The sequence below is a fragment of the Geotrypetes seraphini genome, chromosome 4 (assembly GCF_902459505.1).
Source record: "Geotrypetes seraphini chromosome 4, aGeoSer1.1, whole genome shotgun sequence".
NCBI lineage: Eukaryota > Metazoa > Chordata > Amphibia > Gymnophiona > Dermophiidae > Geotrypetes > Geotrypetes seraphini.
The window spans coordinates 178,141,917-178,155,272 of NC_047087.1; the positions used below are offsets into that span (position 1 = coordinate 178,141,917).

Sequence of the window (13,356 nt, forward strand, 5' to 3'; positions counted from 1 at the left end):
ATGTACCCCACCGACATTCTCTGTCCTTCTTGAGAGGGGGGGGAGAGCCTGCAGAGAGGGGGCAGGATGCACCCCTTCATCTGTGCCAGTGCTCCTGGCTGCGTTTCCCACTGTGCCTGGAGGCAGAGAAAGAGGAGTGATAATGCCTCTTGAGTGGGCTTCTCCTGCTGTACTGCCTATTGTATATTAAACTGTACAGCGCTGCATATGCCTTTCAGTGTAATAGCAATCATAAATAGTAGCAGAGTCCCTCATGTGGGCTGGAAAAGCATCTGAAGTGCAGTGAACTGCTCTTTAGGCTGAGGAGTTTCAAACCCCTACCTTTGGAGAGGCGTGGTCTGACATGCCGCATCACTGATGATATCAGCACCCTGCTGTGAAAGGCAGACTCCTCGTTCCCGACATGAGAGGGGAGGGGAGGGGGGCGGGGTGGGAGTGGTGTGAATTGCAGACTCTGCAGGACCCCAAGAGGGAAAGAAGCATCTGAGTTGGGGTTTTTTTTGGGGGTTTTTTCAGCATGTCCTTTACAAGCTGAACTCTGGGGCAGCATGTCTCCTGCTGGAGGGAGAGGTCTGCAGGTCCCCTCCAAGGGAAAGAAGCATGGGAGATTCTTTCTCCTTAAATTCAGATTGGGAGAAGGGTGGGGCAGAGCCCTCGGGGCTGCAACAGATTATCAGAGGTTTTCCCAAAAACAAGCAGATAGGACTTACCTTTGAACCCCGATCGGCTCCCTGCAGAGGCTGGCTGTACGCGGCAGCATGCAGTCTGGAGGGCGAAAGCCCCGATCTGTTGCTTGCAGAGGCTGTGGCTTTATGCAGCAGCATGCGAGACTCCTATCGGCTGCCCTGCAGAGGCTGGCTGTACGTGGCAACATGCAGGGACTCCTGGAGAGATCTCTCGGTCTGGTGAGACTACTATTGGCTGCCCTGCAGAGGCTGGCTGTAAGAGGCAACATGCAGGGACTCCGGGAGATATTTCTCTACCGGGCCGAGTACAGGCGGGAGGATTAGCTGAGCCAGGGCATCCTGGAGGCTCCTTGCCACTGTAGCTTGTGGATCCCCCGCTGCTGCATTCCGATGAGGATGGCTGCTGGAGGAAGATTCTTGGACCTCACTTCTCTTCATGAAGTCTCTCAGTGCCCTCTTTCTTAGCTTGCGTGCACGTGTTGACATGTGCGCACAATGCAAGCAACACGGAAACCTCAAGCGCCGGATCCAATCAGTGGACGCACAATTCATGAGGATCCAGTGTTTTCATCCTCCTCCTTCATCCCAGTTGTTTCTTTAGATGATTCAGGCATCTTCAAGTTGATGAGTAGAAAAGTTGTAATGGAGAGCTGTAGAAAATCCGACCGATGGGAACGGGCGGAAACTAAAGACTGGGGATTAGGGGGAAGCAGGGAGAAATGGGTAGGGCTCGGGCATGCCCAGTGGGGCCCGGGCACTGCACGTGCTCAGAGGAAAAAAAAAAATAAAAATCTCTCTGAGCTATTGGAGAGCTTATCCGCAAATTGGGAGCTGTTGGGACAACACCCATATGTGGCTGACTCATCCTGCTTGTCCTAGGAGGAACTATGTTACTATGTAACCAGTTCTTAATCCATAATAGAACGTTACCTCCTATTCCATGACTTTCTAATTTCCTCAGAAGTTTTTCATGAAGAACTTTGTCAAATGGTTTTTGAAAATCCAGATACACAATATTGACTGGCTTATCTTTATCTACATGTTCATTCATCCCTTCAAAGAAATGTAGCAGATCTTTAACTAGATAAATGGTATATTTTTGGAAGGTGAGAAATGGCTCCTACCTAAAATTATCCAGACAGCAATCTAAATGGCAGACTAAATATCATTGCTATCCAGATAGTGGTGGCTCCTGATATTCTGTATGAATATACAGTTTAATAACTACATCTTCATGCATTTGATTAGTTTGCCCTCAGGAAACGGGCATGCATTGTCACCCTTTATAAAAAAAAACAGAACACCTGGCTATGCATTAAAGATAGAGTACATACAGCAAAAATAGCCATTAAAAAAAAAAGTTACATCACTCTGAAATTTGTACAGTTAAACGGCAGATTTTGTAAAGCTGCAAGTTCAAATGGAGCAATGAAAATGCTAAGCTTTAAAACTCAATTTTAGAAAATTTTCTGGGATTTTTTTCCATACAGTTATCCATGACCTGCAAACAGATACAGTTGCAGAGTTTCATTTTTGAAGCAGACGTGTATTTTCGTTGAAAATATGGCACACTCCTACATTTCCTAAAGGCTCCTCTACACTGCAAAAATGCATGTGAAAATGGAAAGAAAAACATCTGGTTCTTTTACATCTCAATCTGTCCGGTACGTTTGACTGGTAAATTGCTATCACAGACCCAGTGACCTCCTCCAGTATCTTTAGCCCCAAAACAATACAGAAGCAATACAAATCCCAGAACTACTACCGGATCCAATGAATGAACGTGAGAACTACTGTCCCTAGAGGTAACAAAACAAAACCCCTCACATAAGTCACAGATCCCTATGAAGCACCTCGTGCGTTCCAATTCCCGATCATAGACCAGTACCTGGTCTGTTCAGTGAGCGCCCTCAGCTGCTCCAATGTCAGATCTGACAACTGGCTCCCTAAATCCTCCCCAGTTTTCACGCTGTCAGTGTCCGTATCCGCCATGGTTGCTAGGGTAAGCAACACTATGCGTCATAGAATCGCGACTCGTGTCGCTTCTGGATTATGTCACGTGCTACCTGTGCTACCTTTGTTACAGAGAGAACAGGTCTAGCAAACGGAATCAGGAACGTAATACAGTAGTTGAATTACTGGTCTTTCAGAATGTTGAACAAAGTGGTTTAAGTCTAGCTTTGAATATATTTAAATTGTATGTTTATGTGCTTAGCAGTTTCTGAAGTTCAGACGGGAATGTAATTATTGTGGAATAAAAAAGTGTTGTAATTACCAGGTACTGTGACATGAAGGATTTGCTACTGTTGGAACAGGGAACCTGGGCTAGATAGACCAGAGGTCTGACCCAGTATGGCTGTTCTTATATTGCCACACGTGTACTAACGTTTTGCAGAAGTAATAAGATTATGGGCTTCACACTTGTCGTTTTGATACTTGAGAAATCGATTCATTGTAATAGATTTTAATTGCCTGAAATTTTCACCCACACTTGAAGAGATACTGGTAAAATTAAGATACAAACTGTCTATCAAGATATGGAAGCTATGATGTAAAAAGAACTAATGTTTACATCATAATGAAACAAAACATATTGGAAGTTCTTATTAAAGTCTATGCAAATAGGTGATATGGGTGAAAGAGTAAAATTGAACTGGAAGGTTTGGCTTACTAATTCAAAATGAAAAGACAATAAATAAACATAATAAATATTGGGCTCTCTCTAGCATAGTTCTGCCTTTCCTCATGATGTCACAAAACACATTTTGCAGAACTACAAGAGATATTCAGGCTTCACACAAAAGAATGTAATTGGCAATACATGTACAATTCAAGTTCAATTTATTTGATATACCACAAATATAAAACCAATAAAGTTTTTTCTCTGATGCCACTAATAAAATTACCTACCTGTAATAGCACAAGCAAGGGCTGGGTGTGAGCCTGTGCAAACACAGCCAGATGCACTTATTGAATGTTATAAAGAAAAAAAAATCTCCAGCCTTTATTAAAGCCACAAATCTTGTTCCTTCATAGGGTCAGGCACCCAAAAAATAGTCTAATTAGTCAATAGGCAAAAGTCTTGAGATGGGCCTATGGCTGACAGGACCCAAGATACCATCTGTAGCCTTTGACTGCCTTGCCCCAAACATAGCCTGCAAAAGTCTTTTCCGGTCAAGTAATAAGGTCTGGCCCCAGCCAGACCTCAGAACAGGGATCACAAGTATTCAGCAAAAAAAATATTTGGCTTACCTCAGCCAAGCAGAATATCTCAGCTCTGGCCCTGCCTCTTATACTTTCTGGCTGCTGCTTCCCTGGCTCCACCCCTCCAATGCCACTTCCCCCTAGGGCAGGGCTACATATATTAACATGGCTCATACTGTGAAAGAGTAACCAGCAGGGATAGTAGTAGTGTCCTATAGCCTCCCTCACATACCCTCCCCTTCAGCTCAACCCTTTCCGATTGAGCATCTGTCATGTCAGGATCCACTTCCTGAGACAAAAAAGTCAGCATTCGCATGCTCTTGGCCCACTTAATGTCATCCTCAAAACTGAAGACTTGAAGTTGAAGAATATTCTCCACCAAGACAATTAAATCCACAAACTCCAAACACCCTATAGAGACAAAAGAAAAAAACCTCAGGTCTTGGGTGAGCCAACCACTTATAGCTCTACTCCACCACTGACATCATTGACAAAAAACTTTCGTCAACAGGGTATGTGTAATTAAAAAAGAGGAAAAAAAAAAGTTTTAGCATCAAGAAAACAATAACATAAAACTAGTCCTTCTTAGTACAGTCAATGTTTCATGGGGGGATCATTTCTTCAGGACGGCTGGACTTTAATGATTGTTAATTGTTCCATGCTCTTAACTGCAACCAATTTTGGCACAAGTACTAAAGTGAGCACAGAGCACTTGTGTGAAATTGGTTACAGTTAAGCTTGATTTGCCCTGATGCAGCTTCAGCGAAACAATGGCTGGCCATCATCAGCTTTAGCTGAACTTTACAAGGTGACATCCTGATGGATTGAGCAATTCCATTTGAGATAAGTGAACTTCAAAGTTTTTTTCTGGGTACGTTGTAGAAGAGGAGCAGATTTAAAGTTTGTCAATATTTACACAATTAAAGTTTGTCAATATTTACACAAACCACTTTTAAAGAAGAAATTTGTGAGGAGAAGCATTTTATGCCAATCATAGTTTCATAGTTTATTTGAATTTTGATTAAACGCTTCTCCAGAGGTACAAAGCACTGTACATAGTAATTTAAAATAGATAGGAGATGAACATATTAAATAGATAGGAGATGAACATAGACCAACAAAACAAACATACTTATGACATGAAAACATTGGGAGAAAAGGGAAGAACTACAATTTATTACAAAAGAATACATAAAAGGAAAATACAATAGGGAAGACAGACTAAATTCCTTCTTTGCATCCGTCTTTACGAAGGAGGACACTGCAACAATACTAGAAGCAGTGGAAGTGTTTAAAGGAGTAATATAAGACAGCCTCACCAAGTAGAAGTGGACATGGACCAGATATACTACCAGATCAACAAACTTAAAAGTGACAAATCTCCTGGACCGGATGGAATTCACCCAAGAGTCTTAAAAAAATTGAAGGTTGAAATCGGAGAGCTATTGCAAAAACTTGCCAACCTGACAATGAGAACTGGACAGATACCGGACGACTGGAAGATAGCAATGTCACACCAATTTTCAAAAAAGGATCAAGAGGAGAACTGGGCAACTACAGACCTGTGAGCCTTACGTCTGTCCCTGGAAAGATGGTTGAAGCACTGATTAAAGTCCGGCATTTGGATACACACGACCTGATGAAAGCCAGTCAACATGGCTTCAGGAAAGGGAAATCATGTTTAACAAATTTACTTCAATTTTTTGAGACTCTGAATGAACAAATTGGTAGTGGAGAACGGTGGACATAATTTACTTAGACTTCCAGAAAGCGTTCAACAAAGTTCCATACGAAAGACTTCTCAGGAAACTACAAAGCCATGGAATAGAGGGGGGATATACAAAGATGGATAGGCAAATGACTGGAGAACAGAAAACAGAGAGTGGGCATAAATGGGAAGTTCTCTGACTGGAAGAAAGTGACTAGCGGTGTACCCCAGGCCTCGGTACTTGGGCCAATCTTATTTAATATTTATATCAATGATCTAGAAGAAGGAACATCCAGTGAGATCATCAAGTTTGCAGACGACACAAAGCTATACCGGGCAATCAGATTGCAGAAGGATAGCAAGGAACTCCAGAGCGACTTGTGTCAGTTAGAGAAATGGGCAGAGAAATGGCAAATTAAGTTTAATGTGGAGAAATGCAAAGTAATGCATTTAGGCAGAAAGAATAAGGAACACGAGTCAGGTGCAACTCTGGGTAAGAGCGAAAAAGAAAAAGACCTAGGTGTACTGATAGATAGGACCCTGAAACCGTCAGCACAATGTACAGTGGCGGCAAAGAAAGAAAATAGAATGTTGGGCATGATAAAGAATGGAATCATGAGTAGATCGGAGAGGGTCATAATGCCGCTTTATAGAGCAATGGTCAGACCCCACTTGGAATACTGCGTCCAATATTGGTCTCCCAACCTAAAGAAGGATATGAAATTGCTGGAGAGGGTGCAGAGACGAGCAATGAAGCTAGTAAAAGGTATGGAGAAACTGGAATACGAGGATCGACTTAAGAGACTGGGATTGTTCTCCCTTGAGAAAAGGAGACTGCGAGGGGATATGATCGAGACCTTCAAAATACTGAAAGGAATCGACAAAATAGAGCAGAAAAAATTATTACATTGTCCAATTTGACACGGACAAGAGGACACAGAATGAAGCTAAGGGGGGATAAGTTCAGGACAAATATCAGGAAGTTCTGCTTCACGCAGAGAGTGGTTGACATCTGGAATGTTCTCCCAGAGGAGGTTATTGCAGAATCGACCGTCCTAGGATTCAAAAGCAAACTAGATGCACATCTCCTTATGAGAGGCATAGAAGGATATGAGTGACTAAAAATTATGCCAGGTGTACACCTGGCAGAGCCTCTGCAGGTGCGGATCGTCAGACTTGATGGACTGAAGGTCTGATCCGGAAATGGCGCTTCTTATGTTCTTGGGAGATAAATTACGTAACGCGGAAGTAAATACATATGTAAGAAATCAATTATAGGCATCTTTAAAGAGAAAGCATTTTAAGCTACTTTTAAATTTCTGCAAGTTTTGTTAGGCTCTGAGGTATAGAGGGAGAGAGTTCCAAATTAAGGGGACAGTGACTGAGAAAATGAGAGTACGACGAGTACCAATTATTTTTAAGGATAGAACATTAAGGGAATGTTGATAGGCTGATCTTAAAGTTCTGGGAGGGTCATAAGGAATCAGTCTGAATAGTTTTAAAGGTTAAAAGAGCAATTTTATAGGTGATCCGGTGAAATAAGCAGCCAATGAGCTTTTTGTAATAAAGGGGTGACATGATCAAATTTTTTGGAGCCCGAAATAATTTTGATAGCTGTATTTTGTATGAGTTGAAGGTATTTTATGTCTTTTTGACACAACCCTTTATATAATGAGTTACAATAATCAATTTTAGATATTATGAAGGAATTAATTAAAACATTAAACTAAACTAAACTAAACCTTGGGTTTATATACCGCACCATCTCCACGAATGCGGAGCTCGGCACGGTTTACAGGAAGAAAGATGAGAGAGGAACTACAGTGGAGAGATTAAAGAGTTAGGTGTAAAGGGGGAAGGTGAGAGGCCTAAGAGGGGGGAAGTGTTACAGTTTTGAGAATAGCCAGGTTTTTAGGTGTTTGCGGAAGAGTTGGAGGGAGCTTGAGGTTCGGAGAGGGGAGGTGAGGTTATTCCAGATCTCAGTGATTCTAAAGGGGAGGGATGACCCAAGTTTACCTACATGGGAAATACCTTTTATGGAAGGGAAGGATAGTTTAAAAATTTGGGAGGATCTGGAGGAAGTAGGGGTTGGGGAGTTCCAGGATAGAGGGATAACGGCAGGAAGGATGCCATGTAGGATCTTGTAGGCCAGACACGCACATTTGAAGTGGATCCTGGGGATTACTGGGAGCCAATGGAGCTTAGACAGGAGTGGTGAGACGTGATCAAATTTGCTTTTTGCGAAAACAAGCTTAGCTGCGGCGTTCTGAATCCGCTGAAGTCTGTGGAGGCTTTTCTTGGTTAGGCTGAATTTATGAAATTTATGAAATTAAGAGAATTTATGTCAATGAGGGGTCCAAAGATCTGTTCATCCTAAGTTTGACCAGAGCACTAATTTGGGGACGGAATGAAAGTTTATTATCAATAAGCACACCTAATATTTTGGTTGTTGAAATTGATTCGAGAGGTTTCTCCTTATTTTACAGTATATTTGCATTAAATTAGTGTGTGAACAGATCAGAGTCTGATGCTTTTTCCTCCTCCTCAACAAATTATTAAATGCCTTCTCAGGTACTAAGAAGTATTAATTTGAAAGAGTTTTTGGATAGTGAGCCTCACTATTTACTCTTCTCCATTGAGAATATTGACCATTTAAACCTACTCTCTGTTTTCTATCTTTCAACAAGTTCATAATCCATAATAGGACATTATCTCTATCCCATGACTTTATAATTTCCTCAGAAGTCTTTCACATGGTACTTTGTTAAATGCCTTTTGAAAATCCAAATACACAATATCAACCAGCTCATCGTTATCCGTGTGTTCATTCACTTCTTGAAAGAAATGCAGTAGATTGGTGAGACAAGATTTCCCTTGACTAAATCCATATTTATGTATATGTTCTGTCATTTTATTCTTTATAATAGTCTCTACTTTTTTGTCCAGCACTGATGTCAGACACACTGACAAGATTCCGGAACTTGGAGGCGAGGAGGATGGCAGTTTGAGTGCAGAGCTCCTCTCCCTGGACAATCTGCCTGCTTTTAAATATCCACACAACAATACACTCAATAAATATGCCAAAAATCCTATAATAGTAACAACAAGTCACAACAGGGTTGTGCCTCTTTGTTGTTGCTTTTAAATATCAGCAGCAGTGGGAGATCAATTGCTTTTACACCTAAGCAGCAACGGGACCAACCCACCAAAAACCCACAGTCCCGGTTCTGCAAAAATATGAGCAAAAAAAAAAATAAAAAAAATTACATTACATTACACTGGTCTATAATTTCTCAATTCACCTCTGGAACCCTTTTTTTTTAAAATCAGCATCACATTGGCCACCCTCCAGTCTTCCAGTACTATGCTGCAGAGCTTTTTCCCCTTCCTCCCCCCCAAACTAGTTGGTTTGAGTGATGCTTTTTTAACATTTCTGTCAATGGAGCCGCTCTTCTTGAAAAACCTGGAATAAATCGCCTATAATAGCCTACCAGACCCAGGAAGCTCCTCAACTGTTTCTTAGACTGGAGCTGGGGAAATTCTGTAATACTCTATACCTTTTCTAGGAATGGCCTAATAGTCCCCCCCCCCTCCTACCTGATACCCCAAATACTGGACTTGAGATTGGCCAAAGGTGCACTTCTTTGGGTTCACCATGAGCCCTGCTGCTTTTAAGGTCTGCAATAGCCCAGAGGTGAGCATCCCAAGTCATTGTATAGATCACGATATCATCCATGTGCACTGCTGCGTACAGACTAGAAAATGACACAGTGACTGTTACCCACAGGAACGGGGGAAAAAAAAGACTGGTTGCCATGGGTATGGGGACAAGGTCATTCACTGCCCCATGGAGCAGTGAATGGCCTTGTCCCTGCAGTAAAGTATCTGCCGCGAGTTGCCTTCCTCCCACCCCTCCCGGTCAGCAGCCCTCCTTGCGATCGCACATTCAGCAGCCCCCTCTCGTGATCAGAGCAGCAGCCCCCCTCCCTCCCTATCACAGGTCCAACAGCCCCCCACCCTCACATCCTCCCTCCCTCTCAATCGCTGGTGGCAAAAACAAACACAAAAACCAACAAACCTGCAACTCTCCTGGGTTGGCCCCTTTGCACTTCCCGGGTGGGTCTACCAGCCTCTTACAAGCTTCCTGCATGCAAGGCTGCTCTGACCGGAACCTTCTTGCTACCCTCCTTCCGAAGTAACTTCCTGGGGGAAGGGAAGGGAAGGGAACAGGTGCTGGGCCCATGTGATGTGGCGTGGCGTGGAGCTGGAGGGACAGAAGAGGTGCCAGACCCACAACTGGGCACTGAAGGGATGGGATAGAGATGTTGGATCCTTGGGAAGGGGGCTAGAGGGAAGGGAGAGAAGTGCAGGACCTGAAGGGAGGAAGAGAGAGAAGAAAAGGAAAAGAGAAAAACTTAACCAAGGGGATGAAGGATGAGTGAGTAAAATATTGAATATAGCAGAGGGAGGGAGGAAAGAGAGTATAAGAGACACATTAGTATAAGGGAGTAAAAGAGGGGAGAAGTTGGACACAGGGAGATATACAAAAAGAGGGGAGATGGTTGGGTGGATGGGAGCGTAGGAAAAGGGACAAAAAAGGGAATGGTGCATATGCATGTGGTGGTATATGGACACAGAGGGGTAATGCTAGACACGGGGAGAATAAAAACACAGAAAGAAGATGCTGGACGGAGGGCATAGGATATAGAGGAGTGATGCTGTACACAGGAGGAGGGGATCATAGAATGGTGAGATGATGAAGGCAGGGAGATGGGCACAAAGAAGGGAAATGTTTGCTGAACATGGGGGAAAAAACATACACAGAGATGGAAGATGAATGGTGAGCATGGAGAAAGAAGACCCTGGCAAGTGAGTTAAGAGTAGACAGACGGAAACAGAAACCAGAACCTGAGACCAATGTGATGTGAATAATAAAATGATCAAACAACAAAAGATAGAAAAAAATTATTTTCTATTTGTGATTAGAATATATCAGATTTGAAATATGTATCCTGCTAGAGCTGGTGTGAGACATAACTGGAGACTGCAAAGTCCAGGCTGTGCTTTTACCTTCAAGCAGGATTTGGGCTCTCTCTGACTGGGGGTAGTTGCCCTAGTTGCACTCCCCTAACACTATTTCCTGCCATGTGAGACTGAAGTATTCTGTTGCATTTTTTTTGCTACTTCAGCTCGTCTGCAGTGTTCTTTGCTCACATGTTTAAAGACAATAGACTGTTTTCAGTCCAATTCTTTATATGTGAGGTTGCAAACCATTGGACCCCTGAGGAAGGCGTGTTCGCCGAAACACGGACCGTGTAGGATCCGGTTGGATTTTTATCACAGTATTTTTTATCATTGTACTTTTTTAATTGAATTTTCCTGGTTTTATATGTCAGTGTTTAATAAATTATCTCCATAACATCTGTATCCACAGTTTTTGTTTTCATCGGTGGATTGTTTTCACTGTGGATCATTGGGTCTCCCCATTTTTCTTTGTTGTGCAAAAATTCTAAGGTGACATGTGCTGTTGAGTGTAGGCACTCCTGTGATCCTTCTCCCTCTAGTGGACTTGACAGGAACACCCTCAGACTGTCTGGATTGAGCTTTAATAAATTCTGGCATGATATAGGTGTCAGGCGTGCTCTACCTCAGGGACACAGCTAGCAGGCATGGGCTGCATATCACAATATAAAGTGAAGGGAACTAATAGGTCCAAATTGCCAACATACTTTTCTGTTCCTTTGTTTAGCATTCTCTTCAGTGTTTGATTAAACCTTTCTACAAGGCCTGGGGGATGGATGCATAAATTCTAACCTGTTTTATACCAAATACATTAAAGAAAGTTTACAGGGTTCCTGATTGGAAATTAGTTTCCTGATCGGTAACTACCTCCCAGTGAAAACCTACTTGACAAAAGCGTTTGGTTAACTCCATTGCTATAGTAGTTGCTGCAGTGGACCGCAAAGGAATACCCCACAGGAACCGCGTGGCTTAATCAATAACCACCTGGATGTAAACATGACCTCTTTTGCTTTTATCAATGGGACCCAAATATCAATTCCTAATCTAGCTAAGTGGTCATCTACCCTGAGTAAGGGAATTAAGGGTACCTTTGAGGGTTTGCTTCCTGTCAATCTCTGGCTGGGCCCACATGTGTCACAGAAGTCCCTAACTTCTTTGTGTACCCCCGACCAGTAGAACTTGTCCAATACCTGTTGTACTGCATTATCCCTTCCCCTATGACCAGAAGAGGGATGTCCATGAGCCAACTGAAGGACTGTCTCTCTAAATAATTGGGGTACCAACAACTGCTTCCATGCTCGCTGGTGAGCAGCACTCCAGGTTACCTGATAGAGGAGCCCCTCCTCTATCGTGAACCAGGGATAACTTTCTTTGGGCTCCTGAGCCTGATCCCATGCTCTACTCAGGGTAGTGTCTTCCTGATGTATCCCCTTAAAAGGTAGGGAACTTGTTCATAATGTCCCTGGAATCCTGGGTCTAAAAACTCCTCCTTCCCACCTTTGGGTAGCCCTACCCTTGGGCCCTTTTGGTTCAGAACTTATATTGACTAACCTCTCTTTCTTCACCTCGCACTTCCTAGCAGAAAGCCAATCTTGGCCCAAAATTGCTGCATGAGGAGGGCATGGTAGGAAGGCAACATTGACCCCTATTTCTTTATCCTGAAACTGCATCTGGACTCTCATCAGGGGATATCTTGAGGTTGTCTCATGAACACAGGTGAGGTGGGTGAATCCCCGGGGCCTAACACAATGCTGCCCCCACCCGTGTTACTATCTTTGCCCAGACATCCAGGGAAATAAGGGACTGATAAGCTCCCCTATCCACTAGTGCCTGTAGGAGAACCCCCTCCACCTGAACAGGTACCTTCCATTTGGGGGCTTCATTCCTTTCCCAGGTACCTTTTCATTCACCCCCACATACATTTTGGGGATAGGAGAGATGCCCTGGGTTGATTCCTTGCGCCTAACCCACTCTACGAAATTCTCAGACACTATTAGGGTATGGTCTAGAATGAATGTGCCCTGCTTGGCAAGCCAGTCCTTAAGATTATATGGCACTGCCTCAAGATACTGTTCTCTTATTAACTCATCAAGAATAGCTTGTAAACTGGTCAAATGTATGGCTAGCCATCTCTCTGCCAACCTACAGAGATGCTGCACTAGTGCTTTAGGCCTTTAATTTCTTTCCATTTTAGCCTGTCTAAATTGTATATTTTAATACTCCGGGGAATACCCCATGTAATCTAACAGAGTGTGTTTTATGACTTGATAATCAGTAACCTCTTCAGGGCTTAGTGTCCTGAAAGCTTCTAGTGCTCTCCCTGTTAAACATAGAATTAGATTAATGGCCCATTGCTTAGGCGGCCAGTGTGAAGCCACAGCAATATGCTCAAACGCCACTAAAAAGTCTTCTAAATCATCCTGAGCTGACATTTTATGCAGTCTTATAGGTTCCCAGCAGGAAACCCCCTACCAGTCTTGTAGGCCTCATGTCAACATCACCACTGCTTGCCATAGTGCTCTGGGTAAAGTTGACCACTGCTTGCATTTTGTCTCTCAATAACTGTGCCAGTTCAGTATGCCGTTCCTGCCGAGCCTTGTCACTCACTCATCACAGGTCCATCTGGGCATTCAAGAGACCTTTAGTCATTTCCTGCAACTGGCATTTCTTCTCCTCCCACCAGTTTATGAACTGGACCGGATCCATCCTGCAAACAAAAGAAAAAATAAAACACAC

General features: G+C 43.2%; 1 protein-coding gene across 1 annotated transcript in view; it reads right to left on the reverse strand.

The window, feature by feature from the left end:
* Nucleotides 1-2,678, reverse strand: part of CCDC113 (coiled-coil domain containing 113) — a 129,272-nt gene extending 126,594 nt beyond the window's left edge. Inside the window, exon 1 of the mRNA XM_033942942.1 lies at nt 2,575-2,678. Within this exon, the coding sequence (XP_033798833.1) occupies nt 2,575-2,678 (104 nt within the window). The remainder of the gene's footprint in view (nt 1-2,574) is intronic.
* Between the last annotated feature and the right edge of the window lie 10,678 nt (nt 2,679-13,356).